The following is a 21,282-nucleotide window of genomic DNA, read 5'->3' as shown; positions in this document are numbered from 1 at the left end:
CGTGCCCAGGCCCCTTGCTACAGTGGGACGCGCCCAGGCCTCTCGCTACAGTGGGACGCGCCCAGGCCTCTCGCTACAGTGGGACGCGCCCAGGCCCCTTGCTACAGTGGGGCGCGCCCAGGCCCCTTGCTACAGTGGGGCGCGCCCAGGCCACTTGCTACAGTGGGGCGCGCCCAGGCCCCTTGCTACAGTGGGGCGCGCCCAGGCCCCTTGCTACAGTGGGACGCGCCCAGGCCCCTTGCTACAGTGCAGCGCGCCCAGGCCTCTCGCTACAGTGCAGCGCGCCCAGGCCTCTCGCTACAGTGCAGCGTGCCCAGGCCCCTTGCTACAGTGCAGCGCGCCCAGGCCTCTCGCTACAGTGCAGCGCGCCCAGGCCTCTCGCTACAGTGCAGCGCGCCCAGGCCTCTCGCTACACTGGGACGCGCCCAGGCCTCTCGCTACAGTGGGACGCGCCCAGGCCCCTTGCTACAGGGGACGCGCCCAGGCCCCTTGCTACAGTGGGGCGCGCCCAGGCCCCTTGCTACAGTGGGACGCGCCCAGGCCTCTCGCTACAGTGCAGCACGCCCAGGCCTCTCGCTACAGTGGGACGCGCCCAGGCCCCTTGCTACAGTGGGACGCGCCCAGTCCCCTTGCTACAGTGGGGCGCGCCCAGGCCCCTTGCTACAGTGGGACGCGCCCAGGCCCCTTGCTACAGTGCAGCGCGCCCAGGCCTCTTGCTACAGTGGGACGCGCCCAGGCCTCTCGCTACAGTGGGACGCGCCCAGGCCCCTTGCTACAGTGCGGCGCGCCCAGGCCCCTTGCTACAGTGGGACGCGCCCAGGCCTCTCGCTACAGTGGGACGCGCCCAGGCCTCTCGCTACAGTGGGATGCGCACAGGCCCCTCGCTACAGTGGGACGCGCCCAGGCCTCGCGCTACAGTGCGGCGCGCCCAGGCCCCTTGCTACAGTGCAGCGCGCCCAGGCCTCTCGCTACAGTGCAGCGCGCACAGGCCTCTCGCTACAGTGGAACGCGCCCAGGCCCCTTGCTACAGTGGGGCGCGCCCAGGCCTCTCGCTACAGTGCAGCGCGCCCAGGCCTCTCGCTACAGTGCAGCGTGCCCAGGCCCCTTGCTACAGTGCAGCGCGCCCAGGCCTCTCGCTACAGTGCAGCGCGCCCAGGCCTCTCGCTGCAGTGCAGCGCGCCCAGGCCTCTCGCTACAGTGGGACGCGCCCAGGCCTCTCGCTACAGTGGGACGCGCCCAGGCCCCTTGCTACAGGGGACGCGCCCAGGCCCCTTGCTACAGTGGGACGCGCCCAGGCCCCTTGCTACAGTGGGGCGCGCCCAGGCCTCTCGCTACAGTGGGACGCGCCCAGGCCTCTCGCTGCAGTGGGACGCGCCCAGGCCCCTTGCTACAGTGGGGCGCGCCCAGGCCCCTTGCTACAGTGGGACGCGCCCAGGCTTCTCACTACAGTGGGACGCGCCCAGGCCCCTTGCTTCAGTGGGACGCGCCCAGGCCCCTTGCTACAGTGGAGCGCGCCCAGGCCTCTCGCTACAGTGCGGCGCGCCCAGGCCTCTCGCTGCAGTGGGACGCGCCCAGGCCCCTTGCTACAGTGGGACGCGCCCAGGCCCCTTGCTACAGTGGGACGCGCCCAGGCCTCTCGCTACAGTGGGACGCGCCCAGGCCTCTCGCTACAGTGGGACGCGCCCAGGCCCCTTGCTACAGTGGGACGCGCCCAGGCCCTTTGCTACAGTGGGACGCGCCCAGGCCTCTCGCTACCGTGCAGCGCGCCCAGGCCCCTTGCTACAGTGGGGCGCGCCCAGGCCTCTCGCTCCAGTGCAGCGCGCCCAGGCCCCTTGCTACAGTGCAGCGCGCCCAGGCCTCTCGCTACAGTGCAGCGCGCCCAGGCCTCTCGCTACAGTGCAGCGCGCCCAGGCCTCTCGCTACAGTGGGACGCGCCCAGGCCCCTTGCTACAGTGGGACGCGCCCAGGCCTCTCGCTACAGTGGGACGCGCCCAGGCCTCTCGCTACAGTGGGACGCGCCCAGGCCCCTTGCTACAGTGGGGCGCGCCCAGGGCCCTTGCTACAGTGGGGCGCGCCCAGGCCCCTTGCTACAGTGGGGCGCGCCCAGGCCCCTTGCTACAGTGGGGCGCGCCCAGGCCCCTTGCTACAGTGGGGCGCGCCCAGGCCCCTTGCTACAGTGGGGCGCGCCCAGGCCTCTCGCTACAGTGCACCGCGCCCAGGCCCCTTGCTACAGTGGGACGCGCCCAGGCCCCTTGCTACAGTGCAGCGCGCCCAGGCCTCTCGCTACAGTGCAGCGCGCCCAGGCCTCTCGCTACAGTGCAGCGCGCCCAGGCCTCTCGCTACAGTGGGACGCGCCCAGGCCCCTTGCTACAGTGGGACGCGCCCAGTCCCCTTGCTACAGTGGGACGGCCCAGTCCCCTTGCTACAGTGGGACGCGCCCAGTCCCCTTGCTACAGTGGGACGCGCCCAGTCCCCTTGCTACAGTGGAGCGCGCCCAGGCCTCTCGCTGCAGTGGAGCGCGCACAGGCCCCTCGCTACAGTGGAGCGCGCCCATGCCTCTCGCTACAGTGGGGCGCGCCCAGGCCCCTTGCTACAGTGGGACGCGCCCAGTCCCCTTGCGACAGTGGGACGCGCCCAGGCCCCTCGCTACAGTGGGACGCGCCCAGTCCCCTTGCTACAGTGCGGCGCGCCCAGGCCTCTTGCTACAGTGCGACGCGCCCAGGCCTCTCGCTACAGTGGGACGCGCCCAGGCCCCTTGCTACAGTGGGACGCGCCCCGTCCCCTTGCTACAGTGGGGCGCGCCCAGGCCCCTTGCTACAGTGGGACGCGCCCAGGCCCCTTGCTACAGTGCAGCGCGCCCAGGCCTCTTGCTACAGTGGGACGCGCCCAGGCCCCTTGCTACAGTGGGACGCGCCCAGGCCTCTCGCTACAGTGGGACGCGCCCAGGCCCCTTGCTACAGTGCGGCGCGCCCAGGCCCCTTGCTACAGTGGGACGCGCCCAGGCCTCTCGCTACAGTGGGACGCGCCCAGGCCTCTCGCTACAGTGGGACGCGCACAGGCCCCTCGCTACAGTGGGACGCGCCCAGGCCTCTCGCTACAGTGCGGCGCGCCCAGGCCCCTTGCTACAGTGGGACGCGCCCAGGCCTCTCGCTACAGTGGGACGCGCCCAGGCCTCTCGCTACAGTGGGACGCGCACAGGCCCCTCGCTACAGTGGGACGCGCCCAGGCCTCTCGCTACAGTGCGGCGCGCCCAGGCCCCTTGCTACAGTGGGAGGCGCCCAGGCCTCTCGCTACAGTGAAGCGCGCCCAGGCCCCTTGCTACAGTGGGACGCGCCCAGTCCCCTTGCTACAGTGGAGCGCGCCCAGGCCTCTCGCTACAGTGGAGCGCGCCCAGGCCCCTTGCTACAGTGGAGCGCGCCCAGGCCTCTCGCTACAGTGCGGCGCGCCCAGGCCTCTCGCTACAGTGCAGCGCGCCCAGGCCCCTTGCTACAGTGGGACGCGCCCAGTCCCCTTGCTACAGTGGAGCGCGCCCAGGCCTCTCGCTACAGTGGAGCGCGCCCAGGCCCCTTGCTACAGTGGAGCGCGCCCAGGCCTCTCGCTACAGTGCGGCCCGCCCAGGCCTCTCGCTACAGTGGGACGCGCCCAGGCCCCTTGCTACAGTGGGACGCGCCCAGTCCCCTTGCTACAGTGCGGCGCGCCCAGGCCTCTTGCTACAGTGCGACGCGCCCAGGCCTCTCGCTACAGTGGGACGCGCCCAGGCCCCTTGCTACAGTGGGACGCGCCCAGTCCCCTTGCTACAGTGGGGCGCGCCCAGGCCCCTTGCTACAGTGGGACGCGCCCAGGCCCCTTGCTACAGTGCAGCGCGCCCAGGCCTCTTGCTACAGTGGGACGCGCCCAGGCCCCTTGCTACAGTGGGACGCGCCCAGGCCTCTCGCTACAGTGGGACGCGCCCAGGCCCCTTGCTACAGTGCGGCGCGCCCAGGCCCCTTGCTACAGTGGGACGCGCCCAGGCCTCTCGCTACAGTGGGACGCGCCCAGGCCTCTCGCTACAGTGGGACGCGCACAGGCCCCTCGCTACAGTGGGACGCGCCCAGGCCTCTCGCTACAGTGCGGCGCGCCCAGGCCCCTTGCTACAGTGGGAGGCGCCCAGGCCTCTCGCTACAGTGCAGCGCGCCCAGGCCTCTCGCTACAGTGGAGCGCGCCCAGGCCTCTCGCTACAGTGCAGCGCGCACAGGCCCCTTGCTACAGTGGGACGCGCCCAGGCCTCTCGCTCCAGTGCAGCGCGCCCAGGCCCCTTGCTACAGTGCAGCGCGCCCAGGCCTCTCGCTACAGTGCAGCGCGCCCAGGCCTCTCGCTACAGTGCAGCGCGCCCAGGCCTCTCGCTACAGTGCAGCGCGCCCAGGCCTCTCGCTACAGTGGGACGTGCCCAGGCCCCTTGCTACAGTGGGACGCGCCCAGGCCTCTCGCTACAGTGGGACGCGCCCAGGCCTCTCGCTACAGTGGGACGCGCCCAGGCCCCTTGCTACAGTGGGGCGCGCCCAGGCCCCTTGCTACAGTGGGGCGCGCCCAGGCCACTTGCTACAGTGGGGCGCGCCCAGGCCCCTTGCTACAGTGGGGCGCGCCCAGGCCCCTTGCTACAGTGGGGCGCGCCCAGGCCCCTTGCTACAGTGGGACGCGCCCAGGCCCCTTGCTACAGTGCAGCGCGCCCAGGCCTCTCGCTACAGTGCAGCGCGCCCAGGCCTCTCGCTACAGTGCAGCGTGCCCAGGCCCCTTGCTACAGTGCAGCGCGCCCAGGCCTCTCGCTACAGTGCAGCGCGCCCAGGCCTCTCGCTACAGTGCAGCGCGCCCAGGCCTCTCGCTACACTGGGACGCGCCCAGGCCTCTCGCTACAGTGGGACGCGCCCAGGCCCCTTGCTACAGGGGACGCGCCCAGGCCCCTTGCTACAGTGGGGCGCGCCCAGGCCCCTTGCTACAGTGGGACGCGCCCAGGCCTCTCGCTACAGTGCAGCACGCCCAGGCCTCTCGCTACAGTGGGACGCGCCCAGGCCCCTTGCTACAGTGGGACGCGCCCAGTCCCCTTGCTACAGTGGGGCGCGCCCAGGCCCCTTGCTACAGTGGGACGCGCCCAGGCCCCTTGCTACAGTGCAGCGCGCCCAGGCCTCTTGCTACAGTGGGACGCGCCCAGGCCTCTCGCTACAGTGGGACGCGCCCAGGCCCCTTGCTACAGTGCGGCGCGCCCAGGCCCCTTGCTACAGTGGGACGCGCCCAGGCCTCTCGCTACAGTGGGACGCGCCCAGGCCTCTCGCTACAGTGGGATGCGCACAGGCCCCTCGCTACAGTGGGACGCGCCCAGGCCTCGCGCTACAGTGCGGCGCGCCCAGGCCCCTTGCTACAGTGCAGCGCGCCCAGGCCTCTCGCTACAGTGCAGCGCGCACAGGCCTCTCGCTACAGTGGAACGCGCCCAGGCCCCTTGCTACAGTGGGGCGCGCCCAGGCCTCTCGCTACAGTGCAGCGCGCCCAGGCCTCTCGCTACAGTGCAGCGTGCCCAGGCCCCTTGCTACAGTGCAGCGCGCCCAGGCCTCTCGCTACAGTGCAGCGCGCCCAGGCCTCTCGCTGCAGTGCAGCGCGCCCAGGCCTCTCGCTACAGTGGGACGCGCCCAGGCCTCTCGCTACAGTGGGACGCGCCCAGGCCCCTTGCTACAGGGGACGCGCCCAGGCCCCTTGCTACAGTGGGACGCGCCCAGGCCCCTTGCTACAGTGGGGCGCGCCCAGGCCTCTCGCTACAGTGGGACGCGCCCAGGCCTCTCGCTGCAGTGGGACGCGCCCAGGCCCCTTGCTACAGTGGGGCGCGCCCAGGCCCCTTGCTACAGTGGGACGCGCCCAGGCTTCTCACTACAGTGGGACGCGCCCAGGCCCCTTGCTTCAGTGGGACGCGCCCAGGCCCCTTGCTACAGTGGAGCGCGCCCAGGCCTCTCGCTACAGTGCGGCGCGCCCAGGCCTCTCGCTGCAGTGGGACGCGCCCAGGCCCCTTGCTACAGTGGGACGCGCCCAGGCCCCTTGCTACAGTGGGACGCGCCCAGGCCTCTCGCTACAGTGGGACGCGCCCAGGCCTCTCGCTACAGTGGGACGCGCCCAGGCCCCTTGCTACAGTGGGACGCGCCCAGGCCCCTTGCTACAGTGGGACGCGCCCAGGCCTCTCGCTACCGTGCAGCGCGCCCAGGCCCCTTGCTACAGTGGGGCGCGCCCAGGCCTCTCGCTCCAGTGCAGCGCGCCCAGGCCCCTTGCTACAGTGCAGCGCGCCCAGGCCTCTCGCTACAGTGCAGCGCGCCCAGGCCTCTCGCTACAGTGCAGCGCGCCCAGGCCTCTCGCTACAGTGGGACGCGCCCAGGCCCCTTGCTACAGTGGGACGCGCCCAGGCCTCTCGCTACAGTGGGACGCGCCCAGGCCTCTCGCTACAGTGGGACGCGCCCAGGCCCCTTGCTACAGTGGGGCGCGCCCAGGGCCCTTGCTACAGTGGGGCGCGCCCAGGCCCCTTGCTACAGTGGGGCGCGCCCAGGCCCCTTGCTACAGTGGGGCGCGCCCAGGCCCCTTGCTACAGTGGGGCGCGCCCAGGCCCCTTGCTACAGTGGGGCGCGCCCAGGCCTCTCGCTACAGTGCACCGCGCCCAGGCCCCTTGCTACAGTGGGACGCGCCCAGGCCCCTTGCTACAGTGCAGCGCGCCCAGGCCTCTCGCTACAGTGCAGCGCGCCCAGGCCTCTCGCTACAGTGCAGCGCGCCCAGGCCTCTCGCTACAGTGGGACGCGCCCAGGCCTCTCGCTACAGTGGGACGCGCCCAGGCCCCTTGCTACAGGGGACGCGCCCAGGCCCCTTGCTACAGTGGGGCGCGCCCAGGCCCCTTGCTACAGTGGGACGCGCCCAGGCCTCTCGCTACAGTGCAGCACGCCCAGGCCTCTCGCTACAGTGGGACGCGCCCAGGCCCCTTGCTACAGTGGGACGCGCCCAGGCCGCTCGCTACAGTGGAGCGCGCCCAGGCCCCTTGCTACAGTGGGGCGCGCCCAGGCCCCTTGCTACAGTGGGGCGCGCCCAGGCCCCTCGCTACAGTGCAGCGCGCCCAGGCCACTTGCTACAGTGGGACGCGCCCAGGCCTCTCGCTACAGTGGGACGCGCCCAGGCCTCTCGCTACAGTGGGACGCGCCCAGGCCTCTCGCTACAGTGGGACGCGCCCAGGCCCCTTGCTACAGTGGGACGCGCCCAGGCCCCTTGCTACAGTGGGACGCACCCAGGCCCCTTGCTACAGTGGGACGCGCCCAGGCCCCTTGCTACAGTGGGACGCGCCCAGGCCTCTCGCTACAGTGGGACGCGCCCAGGCCCCTTGCTACAGTGGGACGCGCCCAGGCCCCTTGCTACAGTGCGGCGCGCCCAGGCCCCTTGCTACAGTGGGACGCGCCCAGGCCTCTCGCTACAGTGGGACGCGCCCAGGCCCCTCGCTACAGTGGGACGCGCCCAGGCCTCTCGCTACAGTGCGGCGCGCCCAGGCCCCTTGCTACAGTGGGACGCGCCCAGGGCTCTCGCTACAGTGCAGCGCGCCCAGGCCTCTCGCTACAGTGGGGCGCGCCCAGGCCCCTTGCTACAGTGGGACGCGCCCAGGCCTCTCGCTACAGTGCGGCGCGCCCAGGCCCCTTGCTACAGTGGGACGCGCCCAGGCCTCTCGCTACAGTGCAGCGCGCCCAGGCGTCTCGCTACAGTGGGACGCGCCCAGGCCCCTTGCTACAGTGCGACGCGCCCAGGCCTCTCGCTACAGTGGGACGCGCCCAGGCCCCTTGCTACAGTGGAGCACGCCCAGGCCCCTTGCTACAGTGCGGCGCGCCCAGGCCTCTCGCTACAGTGGAGCGCGCCCATGCCTCTCGCTACAGTGGGGCGCGCCCAGGCCTCTCGCTACAGTGCGACGCGCCCAGGCCCCTTCCTACAGTGGGGCGAGCCCAGGCCCCTTGCTACAGTGCGGCGCGCCCACGCCCCTTGCTACAGTGGGACGCGCCCAGGCACCTTGCTACAGTGGGGCGCGCCCAGGCCCCTTGCTACAGTGGGGCGCGCCTAGGCCCCTTGCTACAGTGGGGCGCGCCCAGGCCCCGTGCTACAGTGGGGCGCGCCCAGGCCCCGTGCTACAGTGGGACGCGCCCAGGCCTCTCGCTACAGGGCAGCGCGCCCAGGCCCCTTGCTACAGTGGGACGCGCCCAGGCCCCTTGCGACAGTGCAGCGCGCCCAGGCCTCTCGCTACAGTGCAGCGCGCCCAGGCCTCTCGCTACAGTGCAGCGCGCCCAGGCCTCTCGCTACACTGGGACGCGCCCAGGCCCCTTGCTACAGTGGGACGCGCCCAGGCCTCTCGCTACAGTGGAGCGCGCCCAGGCCCCTTGCTACAGTGGGGCGCGCCCAGGCCCCTTGCTACAGTGGGGCGCGCCCAGGCCCCTCGCTACAGTGCAGCGCGCCCAGGCCTCTTGCTACAGTGGGACGCGCCCAGGCCTCTTGCTACACTGGGACGCGCCCAGGCCTCTCGCTACAGTGGGACGCGCCCAGGCCCCTTGCTACAGTGGGACGCGCCCAGGCCCCTTGCTACAGTGGGATGCGCCCAGGCCCCTTGCTACAGTGGGACGCGCCCAGGCCTCTTGCTACAGTGGGACGCGCCCAGGCCCCTTGCTACAGTGCGGCGCGCCCAGGCCCCTCGCTACAGTGGGACGCGCCCAGACCTCTCGCTACAGTGCGGCGCGCCCAGGGCCCTTGCTACAGTGGGACGCGCCCAGGCCTCTCGCTACAGTGCAGCGCGCCCAGGCCTCTCGCTACAGTGGGACGCGCACAGGCCCCTTGCTACAGTGGGACGCGCCCTGGCCTCTCGCTACAGTGCGGCGCGCCCAGGCCCCTTGCTACAGTGGGACGCGCCCAGTCCTCTCGCTACAGTGGGACGTGCCCAGGCCCCTTGCTACAGTGCGACACGCCCAGGCCCCTTGCTACAGTGGAGCGCGCCCAGGCCCCTTGCTACAGTGCGACGCGCCCAGGCCTCTCGCTACAGTGGGACGCGCCCAGGCCCCTTGCTACAGTGCGGCGCGCCCACGCCCCTTGCTACAGTGGGACGCGCCCACGCCCCTTGCTACAGTGGGACGCGCCCAGGCCCCTTGCTACAGTGGGGCGCGCCCAGGCCCCTTGCTACAGTGGGGCGCGCCCAGGCCCCTTGCTACAGTGGAGCACGCCCAGGCCTCTCGCTACAGTGGAGCGCGCCCAAGTCCCTTGCTACAGTGGGACGCGCCCAGGCACCTTGCTACAGTGGGGCGCGCCCAGGCCCCTTGCTACAGTGGGACGCGCCCAGGCCCCTTGCTACAGTGGGACGCGCCCACGCCCCTTGCTACAGTGGGACGCGCCCAGGCCCCTTGCTACAGTGGGACGCGCTCAGGCCTCTCGCTACAGTGGGACGCGCTCAGGCCTCTCGCTACAGTGGGACGCGCCCAAGCCTCTCGCTACAGTGGAGCGCGCCCAGGCCCCTTGCTACAGTGGGGCGCGCCCAGGCCCCTTGCTACAGTGGGGCGCGCCCAGGCCCCTTGCTACAGTGGGGCGCGCCCAGGCCCCTTGCTACAGTGGGACGCGCCCAGGCCCCTTGCTACAGTGGGACGCGCCCAGGCCCCTTGCTACAGTGGAGCGCGCTCAGGCCCCTCGCTACAGTGGAGCGCGCCCAGGCCTCTCGCGACAGTGGAGCGCGCCCAGGCCCCTTGCTACAGTGGAGCGCGCCCAGGCCTCTCGCTACAGTGGAGCGCGCCCAGGCCCCTTGCTGCAGTGGAGTGCGCCCAGGCCCCTTGCTCCAGTGGGGCGCGCCCAGGCCTCTCGCTACAGTGGGACGCGCCCAGGCCCCTTGCTACAGTGGGACGCGCCCATGCCTCTCGCTACAGTGGGGCGCGCCCAGGCCCCTTGCTACAGTGGGACGCGCCCAGTCCCCTTGCTACAGTGGGACGCGCCCAGTCCCCTTGCTACAGTGGGACGCGCCCAGTCCCCTTGCTACAGTGGGACGCGCCCAGTCCCCTTGCTACAGTGGGACGCGCCCAGTCCCCTTGCTACAGTGGAGCGCGCCCAGGCCTCTCGCTACAGTGGAGCGCGCCCAGGCCCCTTGCTACAGTGGGATGCGCCCAGGCCCCTTGCTACAGTGGGACGCGCCCAGGCCTCTTGCTACAGTGGGACGCGCCCAGGCCCCTTGCTACAGTGCGGCGCGCCCAGGCCCCTCGCTACAGTGGGACGCGCCCAGACCTCTCGCTACAGTGCGGCGCGCCCAGGCCCCTTGCTACAGTGGGACGCGCCCAGGCCTCTCGCTACAGTGCAGCGCGCCCAGGCCTCTCGCTACAGTGGGACGCGCACAGGCCCCTTGCTACAGTGGGACGCGCCCAGGCCTCTCGCTACAGTGCGGCGCGCCCAGGCCCCTTGCTACAGTGGGACGCGCCCAGTCCTCTCGCTACAGTGGGACGTGCCCAGGCCCCTTGCTACAGTGCGACACGCCCAGGCCCCTTGCTACAGTGGAGCGCGCCCAGGCCCCTTGCTACAGTGCGGCGCGCCCAGGCCCCTTGCTACAGTGGGACGCGCCCAGGCCCCTTGCTACAGTGGAGCGCGCCCAGGCCTCTCGCTACAGTGGGGCACGCCCAGGCCTCTCGCTACAGTGGAGCGCGCCCAGGCCTCTCGCTACAGTGCGACGCGCCCAGGCCTCTCGCTACAGTGGGACGCGCCCAGGCCCCTTGCTACAGTGCGGCGCGCCCACGCCCCTTGCTACAGTGGGACGCGCCCACGCCCCTTGCTACAGTGGGACGCGCCCAGGCCCCTTGCTACAGTGGGGCGCGCCCAGGCCCCTTGCTACAGTGGGGCGCGCCCAGGCCCCTTGCTACAGTGGAGCACGCCCAGGCCTCTCGCTACAGTGGAGCGCGCCCAAGTCCCTTGCTACAGTGGGACGCGCCCAGGCACCTTGCTACAGTGGGGCGCGCCCAGGCCCCTTGCTACAGTGGGACGCGCCCAGGCCCCTTGCTACAGTGGGACGCGCCCACGCCCCTTGCTACAGTGGGACGCGCCCAGGCCCCTTGCTACAGTGGGACGCGCTCAGGCCTCTCGCTACAGTGGGACGCGCTCAGGCCTCTCGCTACAGTGGGACGCGCCCAAGCCTCTCGCTACAGTGGAGCGCGCCCAGGCCCCTTGCTACAGTGGGGCGCGCCCAGGCCCCTTGCTACAGTGGGGCGCGCCCAGGCCCCTTGCTACAGTGGGGCGCGCCCAGGCCCCTTGCTACAGTGGGACGCGCCCAGGCCCCTTGCTACAGTGGGACGCGCCCAGGCCCCTTGCTACAGTGGAGCGCGCTCAGGCCCCTCGCTACAGTGGAGCGCGCCCAGGCCTCTCGCGACAGTGGAGCGCGCCCAGGCCCCTCGCTACAGTGGAGCGCGCCCAGGCCTCTCGCTACAGTGGAGCGCGCCCAGGCCCCTTGCTACAGTGGAGTGCGCCCAGGCCCCTTGCTCCAGTGGGGCGCGCCCAGGCCTCTCGCTACAGTGGGACGCGCCCAGGCCCCTTGCTACAGTGGGACGCGCCCATGCCTCTCGCTACAGTGGGGCGCGCCCAGGCCCCTTGCTACAGTGGAGCGCGCCCAGGCCTCTCGCTACAGTGGAGCGCGCCCAGGCCTCTCGCTACAGTGGAGCGCGCCCAGGCCCCTTGCTACAGTGGAGCGCGCCCAGGCCCCTTGCTACAGTGCGGCGCGCCCAGGCCTCTTGCTACAGTGCGGCGCGCCCAGGCCTCTCGCTACAGTGGGACGCGCCCAGGCCCCTCGCTACAGTGGGACGCGCCCAGTCCCCTTGCTACAGTGGGGCGCGCCCAGGCCCCTTGCTACAGTGGGACGTGCCCAGTCCCCTTGCTACAGTGCGGCGCGCCCAGGCCTCTCGCTACAGTGGGACGCGCCCAGGCCTCTTGCTACAGTGGGACGCGCCCAGGCCCCTTGCTACAGTGGGACGCGCCCAGGCCCCTTGCTACAGTGGGACGCGCCCAGGCCCCTTGCTACAGTGGGGCGCGCCCAGGCCTCTCGCTACAGTGGGACGCGCCCAGGCCCCTTGCTACAGTGGGACGCGCCCAGGCCCCTTGCTACAGTGGGGCGCGCCCAGGCCCCTTGCTACAGTGCGGCGCGCCCAGGCCCCTTGCTACAGTGCGGCGCGCCCAGGCCCCTTAATACAGTGGGACGCGCCCATGCCCCTTGCTACAGTGCGGCGCGCCCAGGCCTCTCGCTACAGTGGGACGCGCCCAGGCCCCTTGCTACAGTGGGGCGCGCCCAGGCCCCTTGCTACAGTGCGACGCGCCCAGGCCTCTCGCTACAGTGGGACGCGCCCAGGCCCCTTGCTACAGTGGGACGCGCCCAGGCCCCTTGCTACAGTGGGACGCGCCCAGGCCCCTTGCTACAGTGGGACGCGCCCAGGCCCCTTGCTACAGTGGGACGCACCCAGGCCCCTTGCTACAGTGGGACGCGCCCAGGCCTCTCGCTACAGTGGGGCGCGCCCAGGCCTCTCGCTACAGTGGGACGCGCCCATGCCTCTCGCTCCAGTGGGGCGCGCCCAGGCCTGTCGCTACAGTGGGACGCGCCCAGGCCCCTTGCTACAGTGGGACGCGCCCATGTCCCTTGCTACAGTGCGACGCGCCCAGGCCTCTCGCTACAGTGGGGCGCGCCCACGCCCTTCGCTACAGTGGGGGCACCCACGCCCCTCGCTACAGTGGGGCGCGCCCACCCCCCTCGCTACAGTGGGGCGCGCCCACGCCCCTCGCTACAGTGGGGCGCGCCCAGGCCTCTCGCTACAGTGGGACGCGCCCAGGCCCCTTGCTACAGTGGGACGCGCCCAGGCCCCTTGCTACAGTGGGACGCGCCCAGGCCCCTTGCTACAGTGGGACGCGCCCAGGCCCCTTGCTACAGTGCGGCGCGCCCAGGCCTCTCGCTACAGTGGGACGCGCCCAGGCCCCTTGCTACAGTGGGACGCGCCCAGGCCCCTTGCTACAGTGGGACGCGCCCAGGCCCCTTGGTACAGTGGGGCGCGCCCAGGCCCCTTGCTACAGTGCGGCGCGCCCAGGCCTCTCGCTACAGTGGGACGCGCCCAGGCCCCTTAATACAGTGGGACGCGCCCATGCCCCTTGCTACAGTGCGGCGCGCCCAGGCCTCTCGCTACAGTGGGACGCGCCCAGGCCCCTTGCTACAGTGGGGCGCGCCCAGGCCCCTTGCTACAGTGCGACGCGCCCAGGCCTCTCGCTACAGTGGGACGCGCCCAGGCCCCTTGCTACAGTGGGGCGCGCCCAGGCCCCTTGCTACAGTGGGACGTGCCCAGGCCCCTTGCTACAGTGGGACGCGCCCAGGCCCCTTGCTACAGTGGGACGCGCCCAGGCCCCTTGCTACAGTGGGACGCGCCCAGGCCCCTTGCTACAGTGGGACGCGCCCAGGCCCCTTGCTACAGTGGGACGCGCCCAGGCCTCTCGCTACAGTGGGGCGCGCCCAGGCCTCTCGCTACAGTGGGACGCGCCCATGCCTCTCGCTCCAGTGGGGCGCGCCCAGGCCTGTCGCTACAGTGGGACGCGCCCAGGCCCCTTGCTACAGTGCGACGCGCCCAGGCCTCTCGCTACAGTGGGGCGCGCCCACGCCCTTCGCTACAGTGGGGGCACCCACGCCCCTCGCTACAGTGGGGCGCGCCCACCCCCCTCGCTACAGTGGGGCGCGCCCACGCCCCTCGCTACAGTGGGGCGCGCCCAGGCCTCTCGCTACAGTGGGGGCACCCACGCCCCTCGCTACAGTGGGGCGCGCCCACGCCCTTCGCTACAGTGGGGCGCGCCCAGGCCCTTCGCTATCGTGGGGGCACCCACGCCCCTCGCTCCAGTGGGGCGCGCCCAGGCCTCTCGCTCCAGTGGAACGCGCCCACGCCCTTCGCTACAGTGGAACGCGCCCACGCCCTTCGCTACAGTGGGGGCACCCACGCCCCTCGCTACAGTGGGGCGCGCCCAGGCCTCTCGCTACAGTGGAACGCGCCCACACCCTTCGCTACAGTGGGGGCACCCACGCCCCTCGCTACAGTGGGGCGCGCCCAGGCCTCTCGCGACAGTGGAACGCGCCCACGCCCTTCGCTACAGTGGGGGCACCCACGCCCCTCGCTACAGTGGGGCGCGCCCACGCCCTTCGCTACAGTGGAACGCGCCCACACCCTTCGCTACAGTGGGGGCACCCACGCCCCTCGCTACAGTGGGGCGCGCCCACGCTCCTCGCTACAGTGGGGCGCGCCCATGCCCCTCGCTACAGTGTGGCATGCCCACGCCCTTGGTACAGTGTGGCGTGCGACCACACCTTACGACAGCACGAGGCGCGCGGTCACCCCTTCCGATGGCGCGAGGTGTGCGGACACACCTTCCAACAGCGCGAGGCGTGCAGACAACCTCCGGACAGTGCAATGTGCGCACACACCTTCAGACAGTGCGATCCACACACACACCTTCATGATTCGCTGTACAGCAGTCTGAGAACAGTGCCCTCGCCGCTCCGGCCTTGGGCAGTGCATTATGGACGGATCCTGCCAGGCATGAGCACCATTCGCCCAGAGGGTCATTACTCAAAATCGGTACAAGACACAGGCACTGGGACACGTGAGCAGTGTTACACAGAAATGAGTCCAATTTCATTCAGCAGTGGCAAACACAAATATATTCTGACCCATTCACTGCACATGTGGATACAAGAAGTGAAAGGTACATGCACATTGGGCAGGAGCACTGATATTCACTCCGGGAATTGAGGGCTATTAGACTCAGTAGAATAGATGGGTGCTGGAGCGAGGCAACTACTTGCAAGCTGTGCCCAGCATAACTTCAAATTCTATCTTTTACTCTTGTTCCATGCTTCACAAACTTCATTCTAACTCTTTTAAACTCTCTAACAGTGCTCTAATATTAATATGTATAGAGCAATAAGATCAGATTGGTTGGATCAATGAAAAATCCCAACACAGTAAATGGGCCAGATGGCCAGCCTCTCTGCCTGGCTAAGTAACTCGGTCAGTTGTACACTGCGTGTGTGGGTATTCCTTACAATAGACAGCCATGAGATGCTGCAGATTTTGGTGCTGAAGGTATGTGTTGGTGTGAGGTGGACTCTGAGGGTTAACATGCAGAGCGCCAACAGCCTGCGCATGCAGCATTGCGGAACAAGACCGATCTGTGTTAGTGTGTCAATACCTGCCGAGAAGCTTAGCTCATCAGCCTCCTGCCCCGCATAATCATACAGTGCACGCACTCGGACCATCGCTACCTTCACATCATCTTCAGAGCTCAGTGTCAACACAAATCTCCTGGGGCTGTCATCATCCGACCAATCTGACGAATAATCCTTAAATCGACTGTGGGACAAAACACAGATTAGTGTGAGGTTATCGTATCCATAGATAAACCGAGAGGCGAGGGACAGCGGGCGAGGGCGAGGGAGGGCGAGCGAGGGACAGCGGGTGAGGGCGAGCGAGGGACAGCGTGTGAGGGCGAGTGAGGGGATGTCGTCGACATGGACTTTAGTAAAGCGTTTGACAAAGTCCCTCATGGTAGGCTGGTGAAAAAGGTTGGATCTCATGGGATAAAGGGGGGAGGTGGCTAGATGGGTGGAGAACTGGCTTGGTCACAGAAGACAGAGGGTGGTAGTGGAAGGGTCTTTTTCCGGCTGGAGGCCTGTGACTAGTGGTGTTCCGCAGGGCTCTGTATTGGGACCTCTGCTGTTTGTGATTTATATAAATGATCTGGAAGAAGGTGTAACTGGGGTGATCAGTAAGTTTGCGGACGACACAAAACTGGCAGGACTTGCAGATAGTGAGGAACAATGTCAGAGGCTACAGAAGGATATAGATAGGCTGGAAATTTGGGCAAAGAAATGGCAGATGGCGTTCAATCCTGATAAATGCGAAGTGATGCATTTTGGTAGAAATAATGTAGGGAGGAGTTATACGATAAATGGCAGAACCATAAAGGGTGTAGATACGTAGAGGGGCCTGGGTGTGCAAGTCCACAGATCCTTGAAGGTGACGTCACAGGTGGAGAAGGTGGTGAAGAAGGCATATGGTATGCTTGCCTTTATAGGACGGGGCATAGAGTATAAGAGTTGGGGTCTGATGTTGCAGATGTATAGAACGTTGGTTCCGCCGCATTTGGAATACTGCGTCCAGTTCTGGTCGCCACACTACCAGAAGGACGTGGAGGCTTTGGAGAGAGTACAGAGGAGGTTTACCAGGATGTTGCCTGGTATGGAGGGGCTTAGTTATGAGGAGAGATTGGGTAAACTGGGGTTGTTCTCCCTGGAAAGACGGAGGATGAGGGGAGACTTAATAGAGGTGTATAAAATTATGAAAGGCATAGATAGGGTGAACGGTGGGAAGCTTTTCCCCAGGTCGGTGGTGACGTTCACGAGGGGTCATAGGTTCAAGGTGAGTGGGGGAGGTTTAACACAGATATCAGAGGGACGTATTTTACACAGAGGGTGGTGGGGGCCTGGAATGCGCTGCCAGGCAAGGTGGTGGAGGCGGACACACTGGGAACGTTTAAGACTTATTGAGACAGCCATATGAACGGAGTGGGAATGGAGGGATACAAAAGAATGGTCTAGTTTGGACCAGGGAGCGGCGCGGGCTTGGAGGGCCTGTTCCTGTGCTGTATTGTTCTTTGTTCTTTGAGGGACGGCGGGCGAGGGCGGGCAAGGGCGAGGGACGGCGGGCGAGGGACGGCGGGCGAGGGCGAGGGGGGCGAGGGCGAGGGGGGCGAGGGCGAGGGGGGGCGAGGGCGAGGGGGGCGAGGGCGAGGGGGGGCGAGGGCGAGGGGGGGCGAGGGCGAGGGGGGGCGAGGGCGAGGGGGGGCGAGGGCGAGGGGGGGCGAGGGCGAGGGGGGGCGAGGGGGGGCGAGGGCGAGGGGGGGCGAGGGCGAGGGGGGGCGAGGGCGAGGGGGGGCGAGGGCGAGGGGGGGCGAGGGCGAGGGGGGCGAGGGCGAGGGGGGGCGAGGGCGAGGGGGGGCGAGGGCGAGGGGGGGCGAGGGCGAGGGGGGGCGAGGGCGAGGGGGGGGCGAGGGCGAGGGGGGGCGAGGGCGAGGGGGGGCGAGGGCGAGGGGGGGCGAGGGCGAGGGGGGGCGAGGGGCGAGGGCGAGGGGGGCGAGGGCGAGGGGGGGCGAGGCGAGGGGGGGCGAGGGCGAGGGGGGGCGAGGGCGAGGGGGGGCGAGGGCGAGGGGGGGCGAGGGCGAGGGCGAGGGGGGCGAGGGCGAGGGGGGGCGAGGGCGAGGGGGGGCGAGGGCGAGGGGGGGCGAGGGCGAGGGGGGGCGAGGGCGAGGGGGGGCGAGGGGGGAGGGCGAGGGGGGGCGAGGGCGAGGGGGGGCGAGGGCGAGGGGGGGCGAGGGCGAGGGGGGGCGAGGGCGAGGGGGGGCGAGGGCGAGGGGGGGCGAGGGGCGAGGGGGGGCGAGGGCGAGGGGGGGCGAGGGCGAGGGGGGGCGAGGGCGAGGGGGGGCGAGGGCGAGGGGGGGCGAGGGCGAGGGGGGGCGAGGCGAGGGGGGCGAGGGCGAGGGGGCGAGGGCGAGGGGGGCGGAGGGCGAGGGGGGGCGAGGGCGAGGGGGGCGAGGGGCGAGGGGGGGCGAGGGCGAGGGGGGGCGAGGGCGAGGGGGGGCGAGGGCGAGGGGGGGCGAGGGCGAGGGGGGGCGAGGGCGAGGGGGGGCGAGGGCGAGGGGGGCGAGGGCGAGGGGGGGCGAGGGCGAGGGGGGGCGAGGGCGAGGGGGGGCGAGGGCGAGGGGGGGGCGAGGGCGAGGGGGGGCGAGGGCGAGGGGGGCGAGGGCGAGGGGGGGCGAGGGCGAGGGGGGGCGAGGGCGAGGGGGGGCGAGGGCGAGGGGGGGGCGAGGGCGAGGGGGGGCGAGGGCGAGGGGGGGCGAGGGCGAGGGGGGCGAGGGCGAGGGGGGGCGAGGGCGAGGGGGGGCGAGGGGCGGGGGCGAGGGCGAGGGGGCGAGGGCGAGGGGGGGCGAGGGCGAGGGGGGGCGAGGGCGAGGGGGGGCGAGGGGCGAGGGCGAGGGGGGGCGAGGGCGAGGGGGGGCGAGGGCGAGGGGGGGCGAGGGCGAGGGGGGGCGAGGGCGAGGGGGGGCGAGGGCGAGGGGGGGCGAGGGCGAGGGGGGGCGAGGGCGAGGGGGGGCGAGGGCGAGGGGGGGCGAGGGCGAGGGGGGGCGAGGGCGAGGGGGGGCGAGGGCGAGGGGGGCGAGGGCGAGGGGGGGCGAGGGCGAGGGGGGGCGAGGGCGAGGGGGGGCGAGGGCGAGGGGGGGCGAGGGCGAGGGGGGGCGAGGGCGAGGGGGGGGCGAGGGCGAGGGGGGGGCGAGGGCGAGGGGGGGCGAGGGCGAGGGGGGCGAGGGCGAGGGGGGGCGAGGGCGAGGGGGGGCGAGGGCGAGGGGGGCGAGGGCGAGGGGGGCGAGGGCGAGGGGGGGCGAGGGCGAGGGGGGGCGAGGGCGAGGGGGGGCGAGGGCGAGGGGGGCGAGGGCGAGGGGGGCGAGGGCGAGGGGGGCGAGGGCGAGGGGGGGCGAGGGCGAGGGGGGGCGAGGGCGAGGGGGGGCGAGGGCGAGGGGGGGCGAGGGCGAGGGGGGGCGAGGGCGAGGGGGGGCGAGGGCGAGGGGGGGCGAGGGCGAGGGGGGCGAGGGCGAGGGGGGGCGAGGGCGAGGGGGGGCGAGGGCGAGGGGGGGCGAGGGCGAGGGGGGCGAGGGCGAGGGGGGGCGAGGGCGAGGGGGGGCGAGGGCGAGGGGGGGCGAGGGCGAGGGGGGCGAGGGCGAGGGGGGGCGAGGGCGAGGGGGGCGAGGGCGAGGGGGGGCGAGGGCGAGGGGGGCGAGGGCGAGGGGGGGCGAGGGCGAGGGGGGGCGAGGGCGAGGGGGGGCGAGGGCGAGGGGGGGCGAGGGCGAGGGGGGGCGAGGGCGAGGGGGGGCGAGGGCGAGGGGGGGCGAGGGCGAGGGGGGCGAGGGCGAGGGGGGGCGAGGGCGAGGGGGGCGAGGGCGAGGGGCGAGGGGGGCGAGGGCGAGGGGGGCGAGGGCGAGGGGGGGCGAGGGCGAGGGGGGCGAGGGCGAGGGGGGCGAGGGCGAGGGCGAGGGGGGCGAGGGCGAGGGGGGCGAGGGCGAGGGGGGGCGAGGGCGAGGGGGGGCGAGGGCGAGGGGGCGCGAGGGCGAGGGGGGGCGAGGGCGAGGGGGGGCGAGGGCGAGGGGGGCGAGGGCGAGGGGGGGCGAGGGCGAGGGGGGGCGAGGGCGAGGGGGGCGAGGGCGAGGGGGGGCGAGGCGAGGGGGGGCGAGGGCGAGGGGGGGCGAGGGCGAGGGGGGGCGAGGGCGAGGGGGGCGAGGGCGAGGGGGGGCGAGGGCGAGGGGGGGCGAGGGCGAGGGGGGGCGAGGGCGAGGGGGGGCGAGGGCGAGGGGGGCGAGGGCGAGGGGGGGCGAGGGCGAGGGGGGCGAGGGCGAGGGGGGGCGAGGGCGAGGGGGGGCGAGGGCGAGGGGGGGCGAGGGCGAGGGGGGGCGAGGGCGAGGGGGGGCGAGGGCGAGGGGGGGCGAGGGCGAGGGGGGCGAGGGCGAGGGGGGGCGAGGGCGAGGGGGGGCGAGGGCGAGGGGGGGCGAGGGCGAGGGGGGGCGAGGGCGAGGGGGGCGAGGGCGAGGGGGGCGAGGGCGAGGGGCGAGGGGGGCGAGGGGGCGAGGGCGGGGCGAGGGCGAGGGGGGCGAGGGCGAGGGGGCGAGGGCGAGGGGGGCAGGGGGCGAGGGCGAGGGGGGGCGAGGGCGAGGGGGGGCGAGGGCGAGGGGGGCGAGGGCGAGGGGGGCGAGGGCGAGGGGGGCGAGGGCGAGGGGGGGCGAGGGGGGGGGCGAGGGGGGCGAGGCGAGGGGGGGCGAGGGCGAGGGGGGCGAGGGCGAGGGGGGGCGAGGGCGAGGGGGGGCGAGGGCGAGGGGGGCGAGGGCGAGGGGGGGCGAGGGCGAGGGGGGGCGAGGGCGAGGGGGGGCGAGGGCGAGGGGGGGCGAGGGCGAGGGGGGGCGAGGGCGAGGGGGGGCGAGGGCGAGGGGGGGGCGAGGGCGAGGGGGGGCGAGGGCGAGGGGGGCGAGGGCGAGGGGGGCGAGGGGGGGCGAGGGGGGGCGAGGGCGAGGGGGGGCGAGGGCGAGGGGGGCGGGGCGAGGGGGGGCGAGGGCGAGGGGGGGCGAGGGCGAGGGGGGGCGAGGGCGAGGGGGGCGAGGGCGAGGGGGGGCGAGGGCGAGGGGGGGCGAGGGCGAGGGGGGCGAGGGGGGGCGAGGGCGAGGGGGGGCGAGGGCGAGGGGGGGCGAGGGCGAGGGGGGGCGAGGGCGAGGGGGGCGAGGGCGAGGGGGGGGCGAGGGCGAGGGGGGGCGAGGGCGAGGGGGGGCGAGGGCGAGGGGGGGCGAGGGCGAGGGGGGGCGAGGGCGAGGGGGGGCGAGGGCGAGGGGGGCGAGGGCGAGGGGGGGCGAGGGCGAGGGGGGCGAGGGCGAGGGGGGGCGAGGGCGAGGGGGGGCGAGGGCGAGGGGGGGCGAGGGCGAGGGGGGCGAGGGCGAGGGGGGGCGAGGGCGAGGGGGGCGAGGGCGAGGGGGGGCGAGGGCGAGGGGGGCGAGGGCGAGGGGGGGCGAGGGCGAGGGGGGGCGAGGGCGAGGGGGGGCGAGGGCGAGGGCGGCGAGGGCGAGGGGGCGGGCGAGGGCGAGGGGGGGCGAGGGCGAGGGGGGGCGAGGGCGAGGGGGGCGAGGGCGAGGGGGGGCGAGGGCGAGGCGGGCGAGGGCGAGGGGGGGCGAGGGCGAGGGGGGCGAGGGCGAGGGGGGGCGAGGGCGAGGGGGGGCGAGGGCGAGGGGGGGCGAGGGCGAGGGGGGGCGAGGGCGAGGGGGGCGAGGGCGAGGGGGGCGAGGGGGGCGAGGGCGAGGGGGGCGAGGGCGAGGGGGGGCGAGGGGGGGCGAGGGCGAGGGGGCGAGGGGGGGCGAGGGCGAGGGGGGGCGAGGGCGAGGGGGGGCGAGGGGGGGGCGAGGGAGAGGGGGGCGAGGGAGAGGGGGGGCGAGGGAGAGGGGGGCGAGGGCGAGGGGGGGCGAGGGCGAGGGGGGCGAGGGCGAGGGGGGCGAGGGCGAGGGGGGCGAGGGCGAGGGGGGCGAGGGCGAGGGGGGGCGAGGGCGAGGGGGGGCGAGGGCGAGGGGGGGCGAGGGCGAGGGGGGGCGAGGGCGAGGGGGGGGCGAGGGCGAGGGGGGGCGAGGGGGGGGCGAGGGGGGGCG

The 21,282-nt window shown here is 72.8% G+C and overlaps 1 protein-coding gene across 14 annotated transcripts in view; it reads right to left on the bottom strand.

The window, feature by feature from the left end:
- pacsin3 (protein kinase C and casein kinase substrate in neurons 3) overlaps nucleotides 1–21,282 on the bottom strand; it is a 218,393-nt gene that overhangs the window by 118,107 nt on the left and 79,004 nt on the right. For 13 of the 14 annotated variants that reach the window (XM_078220329.1, XM_078220327.1, XM_078220334.1 and 10 more), the window contains one exon: nucleotides 15,247–15,407. In XM_078220329.1, coding sequence (XP_078076455.1) covers nucleotides 15,247–15,407 — 161 coding nt within the window. The remainder of the gene's footprint in view (nucleotides 1–15,246; nucleotides 15,408–21,282) is intronic. The other variant, XM_078220340.1, reaches the window with a different exon arrangement.

The sequence above is a fragment of the Mustelus asterias genome, chromosome 9, assembly GCF_964213995.1.
Source record: "Mustelus asterias chromosome 9, sMusAst1.hap1.1, whole genome shotgun sequence".
In the NCBI taxonomy this organism is placed as follows: domain Eukaryota; kingdom Metazoa; phylum Chordata; class Chondrichthyes; order Carcharhiniformes; family Triakidae; genus Mustelus; species Mustelus asterias.
Note: the sequence above shows the minus strand (reverse complement) of the source record. Positions and strands in the feature narration are given on the sequence as shown.